Source organism: Oncorhynchus tshawytscha, linkage group LG13 (assembly GCF_018296145.1).
Source record: "Oncorhynchus tshawytscha isolate Ot180627B linkage group LG13, Otsh_v2.0, whole genome shotgun sequence".
Classification (NCBI taxonomy): Eukaryota; Metazoa; Chordata; class Actinopteri; order Salmoniformes; family Salmonidae; genus Oncorhynchus; species Oncorhynchus tshawytscha.
In genome coordinates, this window is record NC_056441.1 from 83,477,975 (window position 1) to 83,503,907 (window position 25,933).

The 25,933-nt window shown below is 47.9% G+C and overlaps 2 protein-coding genes across 2 annotated transcripts in view; both read left to right on the plus strand.

Annotated features, from left to right (window-relative positions):
- The window catches only part of LOC112246355 (neuroserpin), a 65,106-nt gene extending 56,710 nt beyond the window's left edge, over positions 1 to 8,396 (plus strand). Inside the window, 3 exon segments of the mRNA XM_042296429.1 lie at positions 807 to 893; positions 7,354 to 7,443; positions 7,559 to 8,396. Coding sequence (XP_042152363.1) covers positions 807 to 893; positions 7,354 to 7,443; positions 7,559 to 7,635 — 254 coding nt within the window. The 3' untranslated portion in view covers positions 7,636 to 8,396.
- A 4,702-nt stretch (positions 8,397 to 13,098) lies between these two features.
- Positions 13,099 to 25,035, plus strand: LOC112246348. Its single transcript, XM_042295003.1, has 7 exons — positions 13,099 to 13,860; positions 20,184 to 20,313; positions 20,865 to 20,958; positions 21,062 to 21,189; positions 21,356 to 21,498; positions 22,480 to 22,677; positions 24,687 to 25,035. Exons 1-7 carry the CDS (start codon positions 13,850 to 13,852, stop codon positions 24,802 to 24,804), a joined length of 822 nt encoding a protein of 273 aa, XP_042150937.1. The 5' UTR covers positions 13,099 to 13,849; the 3' UTR covers positions 24,805 to 25,035.
- Positions 25,036 to 25,933: the final 898 nt, after the last annotated feature.

Below are 25,933 nucleotides of genomic sequence, written 5' to 3' on the forward strand. Positions count from 1 at the left end.
AAAGTACACTATCACTTAGCAACGACCATGGAGGAGAAAGTACACTATCACTTAGCAACGACCATGGAGGAGACAGTACACTATCACTTAGCAACAACCATGGAGGAGAAAGTACACTATCACTTAGCAACGACCATGGAGGAGAAAGTACACTATCACTTAGCAACGACCATGGAGGAGAAAGTACACTATCACTTAGCAACGACCATGGAGGAGAAAGTACACTATCACTTAGCAACGGCCATGGAGGAGAAAGTGGTGCTCTCGGGAATGTTCAGACAGAAACCCCATTGGCCCAACTCCCTATAGATCACTCTGATCAGACAGTAACCCCATTGGCCCAACTCTCTATACATCACTCTGATCAGACAGAAACCCCATTGGCCCAACTCTCTATACATCACTCTGATCAGACAGAAACCCCATTGGCCCAACTCTCTATACATCACTCAGATCAGACAGAAAGAGCTACCCTGAATATCTCTACCAAGGTACCTTGAGCTGAGTGGGTCAGTCTGAATATCTCTACCAAAGTACCGGGATCTGAGTGGGTTGGTCTGAATATCTCTACCAAGGTACCTTGAGCTGAGTGGGTTGGTCTGAATATCTACCAAAGTACCGGGATCTGAGTGGGTCCGTCAGATTGACAGAACAGCACCGTGCGTCAGAGGGTAAAAATAGACAGGGAGAGATCTTTAACAGTCTCCGTCAGAGTGGTAGAAACACTTCACATGTCAGAGTGTGAAATGAGTCTCCTCTTTGTGTTTATACTTTACCGTGTGTGTGTGTGTGTGTGTGTGGTCCAGACGGTAAGGACCTGTTCATTGGAAAGGCGGTGCAGAAAGCCTACCTGGAGGTGACCGAGGAGGGGGCGGAGGGAGCTGCAGGATCAGGTGACCTTATAGTTGCATCATCATCATTCCTGAAATGACATTCTGTTTGCAGGGTCTACCCTTACTATCTACCGTCTTTCTTTTCTCTCTTCGTCTCTCTTTTTCTTCTCAGTTTGACCTTCGCTTTGACAGTATTATTTCATTCTCTGCATCTCTCTCTCTCTTTTGCTGTTAAATGTTTTCTTCTCTGTATCCACCTGTTCTCTCTCTATCCCTCTCACTATCTCTCTATCTCTATCCCTCTCACTATCTCTCTATCTCTATCCCTCTCACTATCTCTATCTCTATCCCTCTCACTATCTCTCTATCTCTATCCCTCTCACTATCTCTCTATCTCTATCCCTCTCACTATCTCTCTATCTCTATCCCTCTCACTATCTCTCTATCTCTATCCCTCTCACTATCTCTCTATCTCTATCCTTCTCACTATCTCTCTATCTCTATCCCTCTCACTATCTCTCTATCTCTATCCCTCTCACTATCTCTCTATCTCTATCCCTCTCACTATCTCTCTATCTCTATCCCTCTCACTATCTCTCTATCTCTATCCCTCTCACTATCTCTCTATCTCTATCCCTCTCACTATCTCTCTATCTCTCTCCCTCTCACTATCTCTCTATCTCTATCCCTCTCACTATCTCTCTATCTCTATCCCTCTCACTATCTCTCTATCTCTATCCCTCTCACTATCTCTCTATCTCTATCCCTCTCACTATCTCTCTATCTCTATCCCTCTCACTATCTCTCTATCTCTCTCCCTCTCACTATCTCTCTATCTCTATCCCTCTCACTATCTCTCTATCTCTATCCTTCTCACTATCTCTCTATCTCTATCCCTCTCACTATCTCTCTATCTCTATCCCTCTCACTATCTCTCTATCTCTATCCCTCTCACTATCTCTCTATCTCTATCCCTCTCACTATCTCTCTATCTCTATCCCTCTCACTATCTCTCTATCTCTATCCCTCTCACTATCTCTCTATCTCTCTCTCCCTCTCACTATCTCTCTATCTCTCTCCCTCTCACTATCTCTCTATCTCTCTCCCTCTCACTATCTCTCTATCTCTATCCCTCTCACTATCTCTCTATCTCTATCCCTCTCACTATCTCTCTATCTCTATCCCTCTCACTATCTCTATCTCTATCCCTCTCACTATCTCTCTATCTCTATCCCTCTCACTATCTCTCTATCTCTCTCCCTCTCACTATCTCTCTATCTCTATCCCTCTCACTATCTCTCTATCTCTATCCCTCTCACTATCTCTCTATCTCTATCCCTCTCACTATCTCTCTATCTCTCTCCCTCTCACTATCTCTCTATCTCTATCCCTCTCACTATCTCTCTATCTCTATCCCTCTCACTATCTCTCTATCTCTATCCCTCTCACTATCTCTCTCTCTCTATCCCTCTCACTATCTCTCTATCTCTATCCCTCTCACTATCTCTCTATCTCTATCCCTCTCACTATCTCTCTATCTCTATCCCTCTCACTATCTCTCTATCTCTATCCCTCTCACTATCTCTCTATCTCTATCCCTCTCTCCACCTATTAGTCCCGTCTCTATCCTTCTCACTATCTCTCTATCTCTATCCCTCTCACTATCTCTCTATCTCTATCCCTCTCACTATCTCTCTATCTCTATCCCTCTCACTATCTCTCTATCTCTATATCTCTATCCCTCTCACTATCTCTCTATCTCTATCCCTCTCACTATCTCTCTATCTCTATCCCTCTCACTATCTCTCTATCTCTATCCCTCTCACTATCTCTCTATCTCTATCCCTCTATCTCTATCCCTCTCACTATCTCTCTATCTCTATCCCTCTCACTATCTCTCTATCTCTATCCCTCTCACTATCTCTCTATCTCTATCCCTCTCACTATCTCTCTATCTCTATCCCTCTCACTATCTCTCTATCTCTATCCCTCTCACTATCTCTCTCTCTCTCTATCTCTATCCCTCTCACTATCTCTCTATCTCTATCCCTCTCACTATCTCTCTATCTCTATCCCTCTCACTATCTCTCTATCTCTATCCCTCTCTCCACCTATTAGTCCCGTCTCTATCCTTCTCACTATCTCTCTATCTCTATCCCTCTCACTATCTCTCTATCTCTATCCCTCTCACTATCTCTCTATCTCTATCCCTCTCACTATCTCTCTATCTCTATCCCTCTATCTCTATCCCTCTCACTATCTCTCTATCTCTATCCCTCTCACTATCTCTCTATCTCTATCCCTCTCACTATCTCTCTATCTCTATCCCTCTCACTATCTCTCTATCTCTATCCCTCTCACTATCTCTCTATCTCTATCCCTCTCACTATCTCTCTATCTCTATCCCTCTCACTATCTCTCTATCTCTATCCCTCTCTCCACCTATTAGTCCCGTCTCTATCCCTCTCTCCACCTATTAGTCCCGTCTCTATCCTTCTCTCTATTTCTCTCTCTCTTTCTCTATCCCTCTCTCCACCTATTAGTCCCGTCTCTATCCCTCTCTCCACCTATTAGTCCCGTCTCTATCCCTCTCTCCACCTATTAGTCCCGTCTCTATCCCTCTCTCCACCTATTAGTCCCGTCTCTATCCCTCTCTCCACCTATTAGTCCCGTCTCTATCCCTCTCTCCACCTATTAGTCCCGTCTCTATCCCTCTCTCCACCTATTAGTCCCGTCTCTATCCCTCTCTCCACCTATTAGTCCCATCTCTATCCCTCTCTCCACCTATTAGTCCCGTCTCTATCCCTCTCTCCACCTATTAGTCCCGTCTCTATCCCTCTCTCCACCTATTAGTCCCGTCTCTATCCTTCTCTCCACCTATTAGTCCCGTCTCTATCCCTCTCTCCACCTATTAGTCCAGTCTCTATCCTTCTCTCCACCTATTAGTCCCGTCTCTATCCCTCTCTCCACCTATTAGTCCCGTCTCTATCCCTCTCTCCACCTATTAGTCCCGTCTCTATCCCTCTCTCCACCTATTAGTCCCGTCTCTATCCCTCTCTCCACCTATTAGACCCGTCTCTATCCCTCTCTCCACCTATTAGTCCCGTCTCTATCCCTCTCTCCACCTATTAGTCCCGTCTCTATCCCTCTCTCCACCTATTAGTCCCGTCTCTATCCCTCTCTCCACCTATTAGTCCCGTCTCTATCCCTCTCTCCACCTATTAGTCCCGTCTCTATCCCTCTCTCCACCTATTAGTCCCGTCTCTATCCCTCTCTCCACCTATTAGTCCCGTCTCTATCCTTCTCACTATCTCTCTCTCTCTATCCCTCTCTCCACCTATTAGTCCCGTCTCTATCCTTTCTCTCTCTTTCTTTATCCCTCTCTCCACCTATTAGTCCCGTCTCTATCCCTCTCTCCACCTATTAGTCCCGTCTCTATCCCTCTCTCCACCTATTAGTCCCGTCTCTATCCTTCTCTCTATTTCTCTCTCTGTCTTTATCCCTCTCTCCACCTATTAGTCCCGTCTCTATCCCTCTCTCCACATATTAGTCCCGTCTCTATCCTTCTCTCTATTTCTCTCTCTCTTTCTTTATCCCTCTCTCCACCTATTAGTCCCGTCTCTATCCTTCTCTCTATTTCTCTCTCTCTTTCTTTATCCCTCTCTCCGCATATTAGTCCCCAGTCTCTTTCTCTATTCCTCTCTCTCTCTCTATCCCTCTCACTATCTCTCTCTCTCTATCCCTCTCACTATCTCTCTCTCTATCCCTCTCTCCACCTATTAGTCCACAGTCTCTATTTCTCTCTAACCCTCTCTCTCTCTCTCTTTATCTCTCTATCAATCTCTTTCTCTCTCTCTTTCTTAATCCCTCTCTCTACCTATTAGTCCCCAGTCTTTATCTCTCTCTCTCTCTATCCCAGTCTCTTTTCTATTGTTCTTGTCAATCTCCTGTGTTGTCTTCCCACTGCAGTACTGTGTCGTCTTCCCACTGCAGTAAGGTGTCGTCTTCCCAATGCAGTAATGTGTTGTCTTCCCAATGCAGTAATGTGTCGTCTTCCCAATGCAGTACTGTGTCGTCTTCCCAATGCAGTACTGTGTCGTCTTCCCAATGCAGTACTGTGTCGTCTTCCCAATGCAGTACTGTGTCGTCTTCCCAATGCAGTACTGTGTCGTCTTCCCAATGCAGTACTGTGTCGTCTTCCCAATGCAGTAATGTGTCGTCTTCCCAATGCAGTAATGTGTCGTCTTCCCAATGCAGTAATGTGTCGTCTTCCCAATGCAGTACTGTGTCGTCTTCCCAATGCAGTACTGTGTCATCTTCCCAATGCAGTACTGTGTTGTCTTCCCAATGCAGTACTGTGTCGTCTTCCCAATGCAGTAATGTGTTGTCTTCCCAATGCAGTACTGTGTCATCTTCCCAATGCAGTACTGTGTTGTCTTCCCAATGCAGTACTGTGTCGTCTTCCCAATGCAGTAATGTGTTGTCTTCCCAATGCAGTACTGTGTCGTCTTCCCAATGCAGTAATGTGTTGTCTTCCCAATGCAGTACTGTGTCGTCTTCCCAATGCAGTAATGTGTTGTCTTCCCAATGCAGTACTGTGTCGTCTTCCCAATGCAGTAATGTGTTGTCTTCCCAATGCAGTACTGTGTTGCGTTCCATATGGATGGTATGCAAACAGTGCCCCCTCCTGCTGACTGTTCGGTGTCAGTAGATTTAAATGTCACTGGGAGAATCTCAGTTGCATCCTCCTCGCATCCTCTCCTCCTTCTCAAAACCCATTGGAGGAGAAGGTCAGAGGGGCGGGACATCTGGCTTTCTCATCTAATGGGTTTTGAGAAGGAGGCGAGGAGAGAGGAGGATGCAACTGAGATTCTTCCAGTGTGTTGAATGTTCTCTCTCTCTCTCCCTCTCTGTGTCCTGTAGGAATTATAGCCCTCACCAGGACTCTGGTTCTGTACCCTCGGGTCATGAATGTTCTCTCTCTCTCTCCCTCTCTGTGTTCTGTAGGAATTATAGCCCTCACCTCTCACCAGGACTCTGGTTCTGTACCCTCAGGTCATGAATGTTCTCTCTCTCTCTCCCTCTCTGTGTCCTGTAGGAATTATAGCCCTCACCAGGACTCTGGTTCTGTACCCTCGGGTCATGAATGTTCTCTCTCTCTCTCCCTCTCTGTGTTCTGTAGGAATTATAGCCCTCACCTCTCACCAGGACTCTGGTTCTGTACCCTCAGGTCATGAATGTTCTCTCTCTCTCTCCCTCTCTGTGTTCTGTAGGAATGATAGCCCTCACCAGGACTCTGGTTCTGTACCCTCAGGTCATGAATGTTCTCTCTCTCTCTCCCTCTCTGTGTTCTGTAGAAATGATAGCCCTCACCTCTCACCAGGACTCTGGTTCTGTACCCTCAGGTCATGAATGTTCTCTCTCTCTCTCCCTCTCTGTGTCCTGTAGGAATTATAGCCCTCACCAGGACTCTGGTTCTGTACCCTCAGGTCATGAATGTTCTCTCTCTCTCTCTCTCCCTCTCTGTGTCCTGTAGGAATTATAACACTCACCAGGACTCTGGTTCTGTACCCTCAGGTCATGAATGTTCTCTCTCTCTCTCTCCCTCTCTGTGTCCTGTAGGAATTATAGCACTCACTTCTCACCAGGACTCTGGTTCTGTACCCTCAGGTCATGAATGTTCTCTCTCTCTCTCTCCCTCTCTGTGTCCTGTAGGAATTATAGCACTCACCAGGACTCTGGTTCTGTACCCTCAGGTCATGAATGTTCTCTCTCTCTCTCTCCCTCTCTGTGTCCTGTAGGAATTATAGCCCTCACCAGGACTCTGGTTCTGTACCCTCAGGTCATGAATGTTCTCTCTCTCTCTCTCCCTCTCTGTGTCCTGTAGGAATTATAGCACTCACCTCTCACCAGGACTCTGGTTTTGTACCCTCAGGTCATGAATGTTCTCTCTCTCTCTCTCCCTCTCTGTGTCCTGTAGGAATTATAGCACTCACCTCTCACCAGGACTCTGGTTCTGTACCCTCAGGTCATGAATGTTCTCTCTCTCTCTCTCCCTCTCTGTGTCCTGTAGGAATTATAGCCCTCACCAGGACTCTGGTTCTGTACCCTCAGGTCATGAATGTTCTCTCTCTCTCTCTCCCTCTCTGTGTCCTGTAGGAATTATAGCACTCACCTCTCACCAGGACTCTGGTTCTGTACCCTCAGGTCATGAATGTTCTCTCTCTCTCTCTCCCTCTCTGTGTCCTGTAGGAATTATAGCACTCACCTCTCACCAGGACTCTGGTTCTGTACCCTCAGGTCATGAATGTTCTCTCTCTCTCTCCCCTCTCTGTGTTCTGTAGGAATGATAGCCCTCACCAGGACTCTGGTTCTGTACTCTCAGGTCATGAATGTTCTCTCTCTCTCTCTCTCTCTCCCTCTCTGTGTTCTGTAGGAATGATAGCCCTCACCAGGACTCTGGTTCTGTACCCTCAGGTCATGAATGTTCTCTCTCTCTCTCCCTCTCTGTGTTCTGTAGGAATGATAGCCCTCACCAGGACTCTGGTTCTGTACCCTCAGGTCATGGCTGATCATCCCTTCTTCTTCATCATCAGAAACCGCAGGACAGGTGTGTGTTACACTGTCCGTCTGTCCGTCCCTCTGTTGGTCTCTGTCTGATTATATAACTTATGTGCCTGACCCTAGTGTCTTCTCTGACAGTTTCTTTCTCTCCTTCCCTCCAGGTTCTATCCTGTTCATGGGCAGGGTTATGACACCAGAGGTCATTGAGCCTACCGACTTCGACAATGACTCCATATAACTATGACGACGACCAATGGGATTCCAGTGTGCTGCTATCCCGCTATGAGGTCATATGCTCAAAGCCAATCAGATCCAGGCAAAACAACGCCATAAACGCAACCTTTCCTCTCCCCATCGTCGGCTGTGTTTTTATACTCTTATCGAGAATATACATGATTCCTATTCTATATTCTATATTCTATTTGATATATATTGATATATACAAATAATGTGACTGTGTTTTGATACTGTAAGCTTTAACCACTTGGTAAGAGAGAGGGAGAGAGAGATGTAAATATATATAAAGAAAAGTGAAATGGTTTCTATGGTCTATTGGATCAGTAGACAGCCATTAGACATCTGTGTACTGCCCCTTTCATTTCACTAGCCTCACACACACATGCTCTGTCGTTTCAGGTGTCTCCCAAATCAACGCCATTATATTCCTGTACATTTACTACTGTGTTATATATAAGACTAGATATTTATTGCAAAAAAAAAAAATGTGTGCAGATTATATATATATATATATATATATACGTATGTAAACACAGAATCTTAGTAATTCTATTTTAGTTCCCCCCCCCCCACGCTAGAAGTACCCGGCTAAAATACTGATGAACTAACATGCCTTATGAGTTGTTGAATTAGTGCAGGCTTTTGAAGACAGTTGAACAGTTTGTGTAAAATACTTTGCTCTTGTGAAGAGGCGTGCAGGTGGATTTGGAGACCAGCTATATTCACTCTTTTACTGAAATAAATATCAATGTGTTCCAGTTACAATTGTCTGATGTCTTTTTGTATATAATTGCATTGAATTGTATTTGGTAATACTATTTTACATTAAGTACCTGTTATACCAGTGTAGTAACGCTGTACATACAACAGTATTAGTAATAGTAATTACATCATTTCTAATGATCTTCTGCGGTAAATGGCCATATAACAGAGTATTGTCAAGTTAAGACTGTAAATGACCTTGACAAGCCCTCTGGATACATCACTATACCTCATTGAAATACCACCGTAGCAAGAACAGAGTCGGCCTAGCCCAAATCTGAGCAATATTATTTTTGGCCAGGATAGGGCCATCATTTGGCATGGAGAGGGAGAGAGATCTGATCACAGAAGTAGTCAAGGGCACACTGGAGGACAGACAAGACTAGGGAATGAGGCTGCATCTAGGAGGCTAAACTCGTCTCCTCCCCCTCATTGCAGATGATGGAAAGGGAGCTGAAGGCAGAAGAACCATATCATTACAGAACAATGAAGTACTCCTAATACAGGACTAGTAATACAGGACTAGTAAAGGTCTGTTAATACAGGACTAGTAAAGGCCTGTTAATACAGGACTAGTAATACAGGACTAGTAAAGGCCTGTTAATACAGGACTAGTAAAGGTCTGTTAATACAGGACTAGTAATACAGGACTAGTAAAGGCCTGTTAATACAGGACTAGTAATACAGGACTAGTAATACAGGACTAGTAAAGGTCTGTTAATACAGGACTAGTAATACAGGACTAGTAAAGGCCTGTTAATACAGGACTAGTAAAGGCCTGTTAATACAGGACTAGTAATACAGGACTAGTAAAGGTCTGTTAATACAGGACTAGTAAAGGCCTGTTAATACAGGACTAGTAATACAGGACTAGTAATACAGGACTAGTAATACAGGACTAGTAATACAGGACTAGTAAAGGCCTGTTAATACAGGACTAGTAATACAGGACTAGTAAAGGTCTGTTAATACAGGACTAGTAAAGGTCTGTTAATACAGGACTAGTAATACAGGACTAGTAATACAGGACTAGTAATACAGGACTAGTAATACAGGACTAGTAAAGGTCTGTTAATACAGGACTAGTAAAGGTCTGTTAATACAGGACTAGTAATACAGGACTAGTAAAGGCCTGTTAATACAAGACTAGTAAAGGTCTGTTAATACAGGACTAGTAAAGGTCTGTTAATACAGGACTAGTAAAGGTCTGTTAATACAGGACTAGTAAAGGTCTGTTAATACAGGACTAGTAAAGGTCTGTTAATACAGGACTAGTAAAGGCCTGTTAATACAGGACTAGTAATACAGGACTAGTAAAGGTCTGTTAATACAGGACTAGTAATACAGGACTAGTAAAGGTCTGTTAATACAGGACTAGTAATACAGGACTAGTAAAGGTCTGTTAATACAGGACTAGTAATACAGGACTAGTAAAGGTCTGTTAATACAGGACTAGTAATACAGGACTAGTAAAGGTCTGTTAATACAGGACTAGTAATACAGGACTAGTAAAGGTCTGTTAATACAGGACTAGTAAAGGTCTGTTAATACAGGACTAGTAAAGGCCTGTTAATACAGGACTAGTAAAGGCCTGTTAATACAGGACTAGTAAAGGTCTGTTAATACAGGACTAGTAAAGGTCTGTTAATACAGGACTAGTAAAGGTCTGTTAATACAGGACTAGTAAAGGTCTGTTAATACAGGACTAGTAAAGGCCTGTTAATACAGGACTAGTAAAGGTCTGTTAATACAGGACTAGTAAAGGTCTGTTAATACAGGACTAGTAATACAGGACTAGTAAAGGCCTGTTAATACAAGACTAGTAAAGGTCTGTTAATACAGGACTAGTAAAGGTCTGTTAATACAGGACTAGTAATACAGGACTAGTAAAGGTCTGTTAATACAGGACTAGTAAAGGTCTGTTAATACAGGACTAGTAAAGGCCTGTTAATACAGGACTAGTAAAGGCCTGTTAATACAGGACTAGTAATACAGGACTAGTAAAGGCCTGTTAATACAGGACTAGTAATACAGGACTAGTAAAGGCCTGTTAATACAGGACTAGTAAAGGCCTGTTAATACAGGACTAGTAAAGGTCTGTTAATACAGGACTAGTAAAGGCCTGTTAATACAGGACTAGTAAAGGTCTGTTAATACAGGACTAGTAAAGGTCTGTTAATACAAGACTAGTAAAGGTCTGTTAATACAGGACTAGTAAAGGTCTGTTAATACAGGACTAGTAAAGGCCTGTTAATACAGGACTAGTAAAGGCCTGTTAATACAAGACTAGTAAAGGTCTGTTAATACAAGACTAGTAAAGGCCTGTTAATACAGGACTAGTAAAGGCCTGTTAATACAGGACTAGTAAAGGCCTGTTAATACAGGACTAGTAAAGGCCTGTTAATACAGGACTAGTAAAGGTCTGTTAATACAGGACTAGTAAAGGTCTGTTAATACAGGACTAGTAAAGGCCTGTTAATACAGGACTAGTAAAGGCCTGTTAATACAGGACTAGTAAAGGTCTGTTAATACAGGACTAGTAAAGGTCTGTTAATACAGGACTAGTAAAGGCCTGTTAATACAGGACTAGTAAAGGTATGTTAATACAGGACTAGTAAAGGTCTGTTAATACAGGACTAGTAATACAGGACTAGTAAAGGTCTGTTAATACAGGACTAGTAAAGGTCTGTTAATACAGGACTAGTAAAGGTCTGTTAATACAGGACTAGTAAAGGTCTGTTAATACAGGACTAGTAAAGGCCTGTTAATACAGGACTAGTAAAGGCCTGTTAATACAGGACTAGTAAAGGTCTGTTAATACAGGACTAGTAAAGGTCTGTTAATACAGGACTAGTAAAGGTCTGTTAATACAGGACTAGTAAAGGTCTGCTAATACAGGACTAGTAATACAGGACTAGTAAAGGCCTGTTAATACAGGACTAGTGAAGGCCTGTTAATACAAGACTAGTAATACAGGACTAGTAATACAGGACTAGTAAAGGCCTGTTAATACAGGACTAGTAAAGGCCTGTTAATACAAGACTAGTAATACAGGACTAGTAATACAGGACTAGTAAAGGTCTGTTAATACAGGACTAGTAATACAGGACTAGTAAAGGCCTGTTAATACAGGACTAGTAAAGGCCTGTTAATACAGGACTAGTAATACAGGACTAGTAAAGGTCTGTTAATACAGGACTAGTAATACAGGACTAGTAAAGGTCTGTTAATACAGGACTAGTAAAGGCCTGTTAATACAGGACTAGTAAAGGCCTGTTAATACAGGACTAGTAAAGGTCTGTTAATACAGGACTAGTAAAGGTCTGTTAATACAGGACTAGTAAAGGCCTGTTAATACAGGACTAGTAAAGGCCTGTTAATACAGGACTAGTAAAGGTCTGTTAATACAGGACTAGTAAAGGTCTGTTAATACAGGACTAGTAAAGGTCTGTTAATACAGGACTAGTAAAGGTCTGTTAATACAGGACTAGTAATACAGGACTAGTAAAGGTCTGTTAATACAGGACTAGTAAAGGTCTGTTAATACAGGACTAGTAAAGGCCTGTTAATACAGGACTAGTAAAGGCCTGTTAATACAGGACTAGTAAAGGTCTGTTAATACAGGACTAGTAATACAGGACTAGTAAAGGTCTGTTAATACAGGACTAGTAATACAGGACTAGTAAAGGTCTGTTAATACAGGACTAGTAAAGGTCTGTTAATACAGGACTAGTAAAGGCCTGTTAATACAGGACTAGTAAAGGTCCAATAACACAGGACTAGTAAAGGCCTGTTAATACAGGACTAGTAAAGGTCTGTTAATACAGGACTAGTAAAGATCCAGTAATACAGGACTTGTAAAGGTCTGTTAATACAGGACTAGTAATACAGGACTAGTAAAGGTCTGTTAATACAGGACTAGTAAAGGTCTGTTAATACAGGACTAGTAAAGGTCTGTTAATACAGGACTAGTAAAGGTCTGTTAATACAGGACTAGTAAAGGCCTGTTAATAGAGGACTAGTAAAGGCCTGTTAATACAGGACTAGTAAAGGTCTGTTAATACAGGACTAGTAAAGGTCCAGTGCACTACTTTTGTGCTTAAAAAAAATCTGTTTATTTCAGGGGATGCTGCATCCCGCTACGGGCATCACCCTTAGAACCTCTACATCCCGCTATGGGCATCACCCTTAGAACCTCTACATCCCGCTATGGGCATCACCCTTAGAACCTCTACATCCCGCTATGGGCATCACCCTTAGAACCTCTACATCCCGCTATGGGCATCACTCTTAGAACCTCTACATCCCGCTATGGGCATCACCCTTAGAACCTCTACATCCCGCTATAGGCACACTGACGTACCTGACACCCCCTGCCCAGAGGAGGGGTTTATAGACTATCGACATTCACTATTGAGAGGTCAATGTCAGAGGTGGCATACCCTGTGACTGAACAGACTGGCTATCAGCGAGTGGGATACGAAACACCTTTCTTCCCAAATATCTTTTCATTTGGTATTCAGGTCCAAGAATGTGCACCACCCGGCAGCACGTACGGTGCCAGGAGATGATTGATCAGCATGTGCATGACCCAGCAGTTAATTGAATCGAAGGTTGTTGGAGGTCTTGCACCAGAACGAACGATGGAAAAACGTCATTCGCTTCACGAGACTGATTTCCTTTGCGCTCAAACTCAATAGTGTTTTGGGGAACGTAACGTTAATCTCTCTTACAGTGTATTTTATGGTTTTCTCCTACAAAACAAAACAGCTCATTCCTGTATTCAAAGGATGCAATAACACGAAATAAGAATTATCACTTTTGTGTCTAAAATAAATCAATAACATTCTTGTTTATTTATTGAAGGAATGCTACTCAATCAAAACATGACTACGTGACAACCTCTAGGCCGAGTCACAACAAAGCGACAAGAGATTCCTGCAGTAATTGTACAAATCCCCCCCAAAATGTATTTATTTTAGTGTTAAGGGCTCCAGTTAAGTGTTAAGGTTACTCTCCATGGTAACTAGTGTAGGAAAGCTAACTGAGAATGTCCTGGTGAAATACATAACAGTCCAAATGCTTTTAACCTTTATGTATTTGATCATTTCTGCCGCTGCTAGCCTGGCCTAGTCTATTCGTCTTTATGTACTGGAATCTAAATGACCCCTGTTCACTTCCCACTGCCTGTGAGACACGGAGATAACTAATGGCTCAACCTGCACCGGCCTCACCGCGTTGCCAAGCAATGTGCACCTGCCCCGGTTGACCTGCCTCAGCCCGCTACACGAGTGCTACACCGAAGCTAGTGTCTGTGTGCATCCAGACACTGGAGCAGTCGTTACCTCGGGTCTAACAGGGCATTTCGCTCCCATGGGAAACCGCAGGGTTGTACGACTCCGCTCCGTTCATTACGCGCTAAAGGCCAAGGAAATTTGGTATAACTTTGGGAGATGTCAGAAAGGTAGGTAAAAGAGGTAATTTAATAGCTTTGTGTTGTCATCCTTCATTGAGCAGTGCTTCAAGTTGGAAAACGTTTACAAATGTACGCTTAACAAGCAAAATGCATTGTTTGGTTATTTGGTATGATTTTGAATTCTTCAGAATGTCATTAGCCTAGGCTGCATTATTTATGCCCATGGTTATTTTTCCATGCAAAAAGCCTATAGGTTATATAGTCTAGACAATGTGTATATGATAAAATAAAATAAAAAATCTCACAATTATTAGTACTTTCCACGAAAACAGACGATAATAATTATGAAGACATTACTATCCAGGTTCCTTTTATGCAGCTATTATTAACTAATGACACCTGGTCGGGTATCCGCTGTTATGGCGACGGCTCTAATCCGGTGCGCAAGGCAGAGTTCACGGTAACCGAAACCTGACGGCTGCGTGTCAGGGTTTCTGCAATGTGGATGGACGTGAGGAGTTCCATTTCTACAAGCGTCCTTGAAGAGTGGGCGACAGAAACAGACAGAATTCTCCGAGGCTTTAGGCCTATGATAAAAAACATAGGCCTGAAGAGAAGAATATGTTATGTTTATTATGTTTAGGATGATTTTAATTTGACCTTACATTATTTATTTATTTACATGTTTCCTTTTGGCTCTGAAGCTGTTTATTTTCTCTCTCTCTTTCTCTTTCTCTCCCCTCTCTCTGTTTTCACACTCCTCCTACCCTCTCCCCCCTTTCCCTCCCTTTCCCTTCTCACTTTCATCCCACTCGTTCCTTCCTACATCTTTCACCCTCAAACTCCCTCGTTGTCCCTCTCTCCCAGTTCCTCAGGTGTGTTGTTGTCCCCCTCTCCCAGTTCCTCAGGTGTGTTGTTGTCCCCCTCTCCCAGTTCTTCAGGTGTGTTGTTGTCCTTCTCTCCCAGTTCCTCAGGTGTGTTGTTGTCCCCCTCTCCCAGTTCCTCAGGTGTGTTGTTGTCCCTCTCTCCCAGTTCCTCAGGTGTGTTGTTGTCCCCCTCTCCCAGTTCCTCAGGTGTGTTGTTGTCCCCCTCTCCCAGTTCCTCAGATGTGTTGTTGTCCCCCTCTCCCAGTTCCTCAGGTGTGTTGTTGTCCCCCTCTCCCAGTTCCTCAGATGTGTTGTTGTCCCCCTCTCCCAGTTCCTCAGGTGTGTTGTTGTCCCTCTCTCCCAGTTCCTCAGGTGTGTGTTGTCCCTCTCCCAGTTCCTCAGGTGTGTTGTTGTCCCCCTCTCCCAGTTCCTCAGGTGTGTTGTTGTCCCCTCTCCCAGTTCTTCAGGTGTGTTGTTGTCCCCCTCTCCCAGTTCCTCAGGTGTGTTGTTGTCCCCCTCTCCCAGTTCCTCAGGTGTGTTGTTGTCCCCTCTCCCAGTTCCTCAGGTGTGTTGTTGGTCTCTCTCCCAGTTCCTCAGGTGTGTTGTTGTCCCCCTCTCCCAGTTCCTCAGGTGTGTTGTTGTCCCCCTCTCCCAGTTCCTCAGGTGTGTTGTTGTCCCCCTCTCCCAGTTCCTCAGGTGTGTTGTTGTCCCCCTCTCCCAGTTCCTCAGGTGTGTTGTTGTCCCCCTCTCCCAGTTCCTCAGGTGTGTTGTTTTCCCTCTCCCAGTTCCTCAGGTGTGTTGTTGTCCTTCTCCCAGTTCCTCAGGTGTGTTGTTGTCCCTCTCCCAGTTCCTCAGGTGTGGTGTTGTCCCCTCTCCCAGTTCCTCAGGTGTGTTATTGTCCCCCTCTCCCAGTTCCTCAGGTGTGTTGCTGTCCCTCTCCAGTTCCTCAGGTGTGTTGTTGTCCCTCTCCCAGTTCCTCAGGTGTGTTGTCCCCCTCTCCCAGTTCCTCAGGTGTGTTGTTGTCCCTCTCCCAGTTCCTCAGGTGTGTTGTTGTCCCTCTCCCAGTTCCTCAGGTGTGTTGTTGTCCCCCTCTCCCAGTTCCTCAGGTGTGTTGTTGTGCCTCTCTCCCAGTTCCTCAGGTGTGTTGTTGTCCCCCTCTCCCAGTTCCTCAGGTGTGTTGTTGTCCCCTCTCCCAGTTCCTCAGGTGTGTTTTTGTCCCTCTCTCCCAGGTCCTCAGGTGTGTTGTTGTCCCCCTCTCCCAGTTCCTCAGGTGTGTTGTTGTCCCCCTCTCCCAGTTCCTCAGGTGTGTTGTTGTCCCCTCTCCCAGTTCCTCAGGTGTGTTTTTGTTCCCCCTCTCCCAGTTCCTCAGGTGTGTTGTTGTCCCCCTCTCCCAGTTCCTCAGGTGTGTTGTTGTCCCCCTCTCCCAGTTCCTCAGGTGTGTTGTTGTCCCTCTCTCCCAGTTCCTCAGGTGTGTTGTTGTCCCTCTCTCCCAGTTCCTCAGGTGTGTTGTTGTCCCCCTCTCCCAGTTCCTCAGGTGTGTTGTTGTCCCCCTCTCCCAGTTCCTCAGGTGTGTTGTTGTCCCCGTCTCCCAGTTCCTCAGGTGTGTTGTTGTCCCTCTCTCCCAGGTCCTCAGGTGTGTTGTTGTCCCCTCTCCCAGTTCCTCAGGTGTGTTGTTGTCCAGTTCCTCAGGTGTGTTGTTGTCCCCCTCTCCCAGTTCCTCAGGTGTGTTGTTGTCCCCCTCTCCCAGTTCCTCAGGTGTGTTGTTGTCCCCCTCTCCCAGTTCCTCAGGTGTGTTGTTGTCCCCCTCTCCCAGTTCCTCAGGTGTGTTGTTGTCCCTCTCTCCCAGTTCCTCAGGTGTGTTGTTGTCCCCTCTCCCAGTTCCTCAGGTGTGTTGTTGTCCCCCTCTCCCAGTTCCTCAGGTGTGTTGTTGTCCCCTCTCCCAGTTCCTCAGGTGTGTTGTTGTCCCCTCTCCCAGTTCCTCAGGTGTGTTGTTGTCCCCCTCTCCCAGTTCCTCAGGTGTGTTGTTGTCCCCCTCTCCCAGTTCCTCAGGTGTGTTGTTGTCCCCTCTCCCAGTTCCTCAGGTGTGTTGTTGTCCCCCTCTCCCAGTTCCTCAGGTGTGTTGTTGTCCCCCTCTCCCAGTTCCTCAGGTGTGTTGTTGTCCCCTCTCCCAGTTCCTCAGGTGTGTTGTTGTCCCCCTCTCCCAGTTCCTCAGGTGTGTTGTTGTCCCCCTCTCCCAGTTCCTCAGGTGTGTTGTTGTCCCCCTCTCCCAGTTCCCAGGTGTGTTGTTGTCCCCTCTCCCAGTTCCTCAGGTGTGTTGTTGTCCCCCTCTCCCAGTTCCTCAGGTGTGTTGTTGTCCCCTCTCCCAGTTCCTCAGGTGTGTTGTTGTCCCCATCTCCCAGTTCCTCAGGTGTGTTGTTGTCCCCATCTCCCAGTTCCTCAGGTGTGTTGTTGTCCCCTCTCCCAGTTCCTCAGGTGTGTTGTTGTCCCTCTCCCAGTTCCTCAGGTGTGTTGTTGTCCCCCTCTCCCAGTTCCTCAGGTGTGTTGTTGTCCCCTCTCCCAGTTCCTCAGGTGTGTTGTTGTCCCCCTCCCCAGTTCCTCAGGTGTGCTGTTGTCCCCTCTCCCAGTTCCTCAGGTGTGTTGTTGTCCCCTCTCCCAGTTCCTCAGGTGTGTTGTTGTCCCCCTCTCCCAGTTCCTCAGGTGTGTTGTTGTCCCCTCTCCCAGTTCCTCAGGTGTGTTGTTGTCCCCCTCTCCCAGTTCCTCAGGTGTGTTGTTGTCCCTCTCCCAGTTCCTCAGGTGTGGTGTTGTCCCCCTCTCCCAGTTCCTCAGGTGTGTTGTTGTCCCCCTCTCCCAGTTCCTCAGGTGTGTTGTTGTCCCTCTCCCAGTTCCTCAGGTGTGTTGTTGTCCCCTCTCCCAGTTCCTCAGGTGTGTTGTTGTCCCTCTCCCCAGTTCCTCAGGTGTGTTGTTGTCCCCCTCTCCCAGTTCCTCAGGTGTGTTGTTGTCCCCTCTCCCAGTTCCTCAGGTGTGTTGTTGTCCCCTCTCCCAGTTCCTCAGGTGTGTTGTTGTCCCCTCTCCCAGTTCCTCAGGTGTGTTGTTGTCCCCTCTCCCAGTTCCTCAGGTGTGTTGTTGTCCCCCTCTCCCAGTTCCTCAGGTGTGTTGTTGTCCCCCTCTCCCAGTTCCTCAGGTGTGTTGTTGTCCCCCTCTCCCAGTTCCTCAGGTGTGTTGTTGTCCCCCTCTCCCAGTTCCTCAGGTGTGTTGTTGTCCCCCTCTCCCAGTTCCTCAGGTGTGTTGTTGTCCCCTCTCCCAGTTCCCCCCCTCTCCCAGTTCCTCAGGTGTGTTGTTGTCCCCTCTCCCAGTTCCTCAGGTGTGTTGTTGTCCCCCTCTCCCAGTTCCTCAGGTGTGTTGTTGTCCCCTCTCCCAGTTCCTCAGGTGTGTTTTTGTCCCCTCTCCCAGTTCCTCAGGTGTGTTGTTGTCCCCTCTCCCAGTTCCTCAGGTGTGTTGTTGTCCCCCTCTCCCAGTTCCTCAGGTGTGTTGTTGTCCCCCTCTCCCAGTTCCTCAGGTGTGTTGTTGTCCCCCTCTCCCAGTTCCTCAGGTGTGTTGTTGTCCCCCTCTCCCAGTTCCTCAGGTGTGTTGTTGTCCCCCTCTCCCAGTTCCTCAGGTGTGTTGTTGTCCCCCTCTCCCAGTTCCTCAGGTGTGTTGTTGTCCCCCTCTCCCAGTTCCTCAGGTGTGTTGTTGTCCCCTCTCCCAGTTCCTCAGGTGTGTTGTTGTCCCTCTCTCCCAGTTCCTCAGGTGTGTTGTTGTCCCCTCTCCCAGTTCCTCAGGTGTGTTGTTGTCCCTCTCCCAGTTCCTCAGGTGTGTTGTTGTCCCTCTCCCAGTTCCTCAGGTGTGTTGTTGTCCCCCTCTCCCAGTTCCTCAGGTGTGTTGTTGTCCCCCTCTCCCAGTTCCTCAGGTGTGTTGTTGTCCCTGTGTTGTTGTCCTCTCCCAGTTCCTCAGGTGTGTTGTTGTCCCCCTCTCCCAGTTCCTCAGGTGTGTTGTTGTCCCCCTCTCCCAGTTCCTCAGGTGTGTTGTTGTCCCTCTCCCAGTTCCTCAGGTGTGTTTTGTCCCTCTCTCCCAGTTCCTCAGGTGTGTTGTTGTCCCCCTCTCCCAGTTCCTCAGGTGTGTTGTTGTCCCCCTCTCCCAGTTCCTCAGGTGTGTTGTTGTCCCTCTCCCAGTTCCTCAGGTGTGTTGTTGTCCCCCTCTCCCAGTTCCTCAGGTGTGTTGTTGTCCCCCTCTCCCAGTTCCTCAGGTGTGTTGTTGTCCCCCTCTCCCAGTTCCTCAGGTGTGTTGTTGTCCCCCTCTCCCAGTTCCTCCTCAGGTGTGTTGTTGTCCCTCTCCCAGTTCCTCAGGTGTGTTGTCCCCCTCTCCCAGTTCCTCAGGTGTGTTGTTGTCCCCCTCTCCCAGTTCCTCAGGTGTGTTGTTGTCCCTCTCCCAGTTCCTCAGGTGTGTTGTTGTCCCTCTCCCAGTTCCTCAGGTGTGGTGTTGTCCCCCTCTCCCAGTTCCTCAGGTGTGTTGTTGTCCCCCTCTCCCAGTTCCTCAGGTGTGTTTTTGTCCCCCTCTCCCAGTTCCTCAGGTGTGTTGTTGTCCCCCTCTCCCAGTTCCTCAGGTGTGTTGTTGTCCCTCTCCCAGTTCCTCAGGTGTGTTGTTGTCCCTCTCCCAGTTCCTCAGGTGTGTTGTTGTCCCCCTCTCCCAGTTCCTCAGGTGTGTTGTTGTCCCCTCTCCCAGTTCCTCAGGTGTGTTTTTGTTCCCCTCTCCCAGTTCCTCAGGTGTGTTCCTCAGGTGTGTCCCCCTCTCCCAGTTCCTCAGGTGTGTTGTTGTCCCTCTCCCAGTTCCTCAGGTGTGTTGTTGTCCCTCTCCCAGTTCCTCAGGTGTATTGTTGTCCCTCTCCCAGTTCCTCAGGTGTGTTGTCCCCCTCTCCCAGTTCCTCAGGTGTGTTGTTGTCCCTCTCCCAGTTCCTCAGGTGTGTTGTTGTCCCTCTCCCAGTTCCTCAGGTGTGTTGTTGTCCCCCTCTCCCAGTTCCTCAGGTGTGTTGTTGTCCCCCTCTCCCAGTTCCTCAGGTGTGTTGTTGTCCCCCTCTCCCAGTTCCTCAGGTGTGCTGTTGTCCCCCTCTCTCAGTTCCTCAGGTGTGTTGTTGTCCCCTTCTCCCAGTTCCTCAGGTGTGTTGTTGTCCCCCTCTCCCAGTTCCTCAGGTGTGTTGTTGTCCCCCTCTCCCAGTTCCTCAGGTGTGTTGTTGTCCCCCTCTCCCAGTTCCTCAGGTGTGTTGTTGTCCCTCTCCCAGTTCCTCAGGTGTGTTGCTGTCCCTCTCCCAGTTCCTCAGGTGTGTTGTTGTCCCATTCTCCCAGTTCCTCAGGTGTGTCGTTGTCCCCCTCTCCCAGTTCCTCAGGTGTGTCGTTGTCCCCCTCTCCCAGTTCCTCAGGTGTGTTGTTGTCCCCCTCTCCCAGTTCCTCAGGTGTGTTGTTGTCCCTATCCCAGTTCCTCAGGTGTGAACACGAGCAGTGGCAGTTTTCCCAAATCCCACTCCTCCCAGTATTCTGAAGTCAGCGTCACACACACACCCCTCTCCGTGGACCAGAGTCCAGATTCCGGAATCGTCAAAACCCCTGTGAGTGTTATTCTTTACGTCACATTCTCACCCTCCAGTCCTCCGTCCTTGCTCTTGTACCCTCCTATCTTCTGACACCCCATTACAAAGCTCCTCCCCCCACAACATGCTCCTCTCATCCTGCAACAGTATGCCTGGTCCAATACTGTCTGTTCTGAAAACAGCCTCAACCCCCTAGCCCTTCCATTTCAAACCTAGGTGCAGCCATCACTGTATTGCTCACACCTATCCAGTTCCTAGCTGCCAACACAGAGGGGTCAGGGCATGTTTAGAATGCTATAGATGAGTCACAGGCTCCAAGGCTGGCTCTGATGTCAGGGGTCACCAAGCATGGGTCTAGTCCCCCACATGGCTAGGTTGGGGGGGGTTATGGTCACAGTCAAAGTCCAGGTGTGGAGGCAGAGACGGGGATGAGGGTCACAAAGCACCCTCAATCAAGGCTCTCATATTCAGATCCCAGTCTGCAAAACAATGCTTAAAACCCCTTGCTCTTCGTCCTCCTTCTCCTCTTATTCATCTCTCCTTCTCCTCTCTCTCCTCTCGTTTCTCAGCTGCCGTCCAGCCGGTTCAGGTTCGTGTCGTGGCAGCGGCTTGAGGAGAGTGATGTCAAAGGAGACCAGCTCTCCTGTCCCAGGGTCAGAGAAGGTCAGAGAGGTCACCACCTTGGCAACCTTTGACCTTTTAATAATTTTATTTTGCTCTCATCTCAGTTCTCATAAGTAACTGCTGTCATCATTATATCAACCAGGGCCGTCAGTGGAGGACCTCTTTCTGAGAAAGGATGACACCCCCTTGGAAAGGGGGAGGAGGAAGAGGAGAGAGGAAGAAGGGCAGAGGTGGGAGGAGAGGCTTCAAGAGAACTGGGAGAATTGTGTGGTGAGTTACAACTCAGAGACATACTGTACTATGTGTATAACAAGCATGTGTGTGAGTGCCTGTGTGTGCATGTGTGTGTGTGTGTTGTGTGTGTGTGTGTGTGTGTGTGTGTGTGTGTGTGTGTGTGTGTGTGTGTAACCTCTCCCTGTATTCCTGGTATTCCCAGGAGCTGAACCTGTCCTATCAGGACTTGGGAGATCCGTTCCAGCAGGAAAACTTCAGTCGGATCCTGAGGAGGCTGATCCGAGTGGAGAGACTGCAGCTGATCAATAACTCCCTCACAGACCTGAGTTCTATATGCCTGCCAAGGTACTACACTACCCACAATGCCCATCTATACGCCTGCCATTATACTACACTACATACAAAGCATCAATATACGCTTGCAAATTACTACACTAGCCACAATACAAATCTTCACATCATATAGTGACAACCGTAGTTCTGTCCTCTTTCCTCTACACAGTAAAAATAAAAGTGTGAATTGAACTCCTATAGAGTTGAATTCAACACAGTTTCAGATAACATTTGGTCCCAGTCCACATAGTGTTAAAGTTACTCTACAGGTAGTATCACACTTTCAGAGTTATTTTCACTCAAAATGGTGTTAAAATTCACACATAAATGTCTTAATAATATTTAACACTGGTTTAGTTACACTCTCCAGTGTTATTTAATGACTGAATTGAATTGAATTCACAACGGCAATGACTGCATCATTTTACACGATTTAATTCCGACACTGAGAGCTCATTGGCTCCTCATAATGTTGAACACTCATCCTGGGTTACAATAAGTCAACACTCATTTTTTACACCCTGTCGCACTCTGACCATTATTTTGCATTGTTTGTTTCTATGTTTTGTTTGGTCAGGGTGTGATATGAGTGGGCATTCTATGTTGTATGTCTAGTTTGTCTATTTCTATGTGTTTTGGCCTGACATGGTTCTCAATCAGTGGCAGGTGTTTGTCTTTGTCTCTGATTGGGAACCATATTTAGGTAGCCTGTTTTGTATTGTGGTTTGTGGGTTATTGTCTATGTGATGTTGCATGTTAGCACTCAGTTTTGGTAGCGTGTGTGTGTGTGTGTGTGTGTGTGTGTGTGTGTGTGTGTGTGTGTGTGTGTGTGTGTGTGTGTGTGTGTGTGTGTGTGTTGTGTTGTGTGTGTTGTGTGTACTTTGGTGTACTTTGTGTTTTTTCGTCTTTCATTAAAAAGATGTATTCACATCACGCTGCGCTTTGGTCTCCTCAATACGACGATCGTGACACACACCCTTTTTTACTGTGTAGGTGCCGAAGCCTGAATCTGCATCGTAACCACCTGACATGTATTCGTCAGCTGCCAAAGCTCCCGGCCCTGGAGCACCTGTGTCTCTCTGAGAACAGCATCTCCACACTGAGGGGACTGGGGGCTCTGGGAACCAGCCCACTCCACTCCCTCACACTCAGATCTAACCCTGTCAACTACATACAGGACTACCGTGCACGGTGAGGGGGAATAGAGGGAGGGAGAGGAGGTGGGGAGGGAGGGAGAGGAGGTGAGGGAGAATAGAGGAAGGGAGAGGAGGTGAGGAGGGAGGGAGGGAGAGGAGGATGGAGGGAGGGAGAGGAGGTGAGGGGGAATAGAGGAAGGGAGAGGAGGTGAGGAGGGAGGGAGGGAGGGAGAGGAGGATGGAGGGAGGGAGAGGAGGTGAGGGGGGGAATAGAGGAAGGGAGAGGAGGTGGGGAGGGAGGGAGAGGAGGTGGGGAGGGAGGGATGGAGGGAGGGAGAGGAGGTGGGGAGGGAGGGAGAGGAGGTGGGGAGGGGAGGGGGAGAGGAGGTGGGGAGGGAGGAAGAGGAGGTGAGGAGGGAGGGTGAGGAGGGAGGGAGAGGAGGTGGGGAGGGAGTGAGGGAGAGGAGATGGAGGTGGGGAGGGAGGGAGAGGAGGTGAGGAGGGAGGGAGAGGAGGATGGAGGGAGAGAGAGGAGATGAGGAGGATAGAGGGAGGGGAGGTGAGGAGGATAGAGGAAGGGAGAGGAGGTGAGGAGATGGAGAGATAGAGGAGGATGGAGGGAGGGAGAGGAGGGTGGAGGGAGGGAGAGGAGATGTGGAGGATAGAGGAAGGGAGGGAGGTGAGGAGATGGAGAGATAGAGGAGGATGGAGGGAGGGAGGGAGGGAGAGGAGGATGGAGGGAGGGAGAGGAGGTGAGGATGGAGGGAGGGAGGGAGAGGAGGTGAGGAGGATAGAGGGAGGGAGGGAGAGGAGGTGAGGAGGCTGGAGGGAGGGGAGGTGAGGATAGAGGGAGAGGGAGGTGAGGAGATGGAGAGAGAGGAGGATGGAGGGGGAGAGGAGGTGAGGAGGATGGAGGGAGCGGAGGTGAGGAGGATGGAGGGAGGGAGGTGAGGAGGATAGAGGGAGGGAGGGAGAGGAGGTGAGGAGATAGAGGAGGACAGAAGGAGGGAGAGAAGGTGAGGGGATAGAGGGGGAGAGGGGATAGAGGGAGGGAGGGAGAGGGGATAGAGGGTGAGAAAGAGGTGGGGAGGATAGAGAGAGAGGAGGTGAGGGGAATAGAGGGAGAGAGAGGAGGTGGGAGGGATAGAGGGAGAGAGAGGAGGTGGGAGGGAGAGATGGTGAGGGGATAGAGGGGGAGAGGAGGTGAGGGGATAGAGGGTGAGAGAAGAGGTGGGGAGGATAGAGAGAGAGAGGAGGTGAGGGGGAGAGAGGAGGTGGGGGGGATAGAGGGAGAGAGAGGAGGTGGGGGATAGAGGGATAGGGAGGAGGTGAGAGGGAGAGAGGAGGTGGGGGGGGATAGAGGGAGAGAGAGGAGGTGGGGGATAGAGGGATAGGGAGGAGGTGGGAGGGATAGGGAGGGGGAGAGAGAGGAGGTGGGGGATAGAGGGATAGGGAGGAGGTGAGGGGGATAGAGGGAGAGAGAGGAGGTGAGGGGGAGAGAGGAGGTGAGGGGGATAGAGGGATAGGGAGGAGGTGATAGGGAGGGGGAGAGAGAGGAGGTGGGGGATAGAGGGATAGGGAGGAGGTGAGGGGGATAGAGGGAGAGAGAGGAGGTGAGGGGAAGAGAGGAGGTGAGGGGGATAGAGGGAGAGAGAGGAGGTAGGGGGATAGAGGGATAGGGAGGAGGTGAGGGGGATAGAGGGATAGGGAGGTGGTGGGAGGGATAGGGAGGAGGTGGGAGGGATAGGGAGGAGGTGAGGGGGATAGGGGGAGAGAGAGGAGGTGAGGGGGATAGAGGGATAGAGGAGGTGAGGGAGAGAGAGGAGGTGGGGGGATAGAGGGATAGAGGAGGTGAGGGAGAGAGAGGAGGTAAGGAGATAGCGGGAGAGAGAGGAGGTGAGGGGGATAGGGGGAGAGAGAGGAGGTGGGGGGGATAGAGGGATAGAGGAGGTGAAGGAGAGAGAGGAGGTAAGGAGATAGCGGGAGAGAGAGGAAAATTATAGAATGTCAAGAATTATTTATATTTTTTTGTCTTAACCCTTAGTTGCCCTCTCTTCTCTGCAGTGTGTTCTCTTGTTTGCCAAAACTAAGAGTTCTGGATGGAATCCCCAAGCTGCCAGAAGATTCCATGCCCCCTGGACTCCAACTCCCAGCAGCCACCAGGATGTGTAACGTTCTGTGACATCAAACTAAGGGGCTTTGGAAATTCCATAAATAATAATAAAAGTAATTCCATAAATAATAATCAAAGTAATTCCATAAATAATACACTGACAACATTTTAGTAGGGCTACTAATACTGTATATTGTGTATATTTTATGACTGAATATAGAAGATGTTTTTATATTGTTAAGAGTTGTTTTTACTTGTACCGGGTTATGTGACTGGGCTGTTAGGCATTTGGCTGATCTAGGAAGACACTGAGGCTCATGTTGGAACTTGGCTTTGAGGGAGGGAGGGGTGGGAGCGAGAGAGATAGATTCTATCAGGCAGCTACATGACACTGCCCTACTGACACAGAGAACAGTGGGGTCAGCAGTCAGCCTCCTCGAGCCTCACAACACATCCAACTGGATGTACCACACAGGCATCACAGACGTCCCTCTGACCCTCCAACTCCCTCTCTCCTTCCCTCCCTCCATCTCTCTCTTTCCCTCCCTCCATCTCCCTCTCTCCTTCCCTCCCTCCATCTCCTTTCCACTTTCTATCTCCCTCCCTCTCTCTCTCTCCATCTCTTTCCCACTTTCCATCTCTCTCCCTCCATCTCCTTCCCTCCCTCCATCTCCTTCCCTCCCTCCATCTCCTTCCCACTTTCCATCTCTCTCCCTCCCTCCATCTCCTTCCCACTCTCCCTCCATCTCCCTCCATCCTTCTCCCTCCCTCCATCACCCTCCATCCGTCTCGGCTTCTCTTTTTCTCTTTTCGACAGTACTCCTCTTATGATGACTGTTTAATGACCTCTGTGACTCGAGAGACAGGATACGCATGTTAACGGGTCACATTCAGAATGTCCCATCCTGTCTGTCAACAGCAGTTCATTCAATCATATCCAGTAGCGTCTGTATTCTTTTTTAATAATGGTGTTGATATCACTTCCCTGTGGTTCTGGACTCAAACAGACTCCTGCTCTCACGCACACTCTTGATTGGTCCGCTTGGCCCGTCCCCCTTCCTCCTCCTCCTCTTCGTAGTTCCCTTCCTTGTTGATCTCTCCTTCCTTTCTGCGTTCTCCCTCTTTTCCTGTTGGGACCTCCTGGTCTTTCACTTCCTCCTGCAGCAGAACAAACACATTCACCAGGTGGGTAAGACCA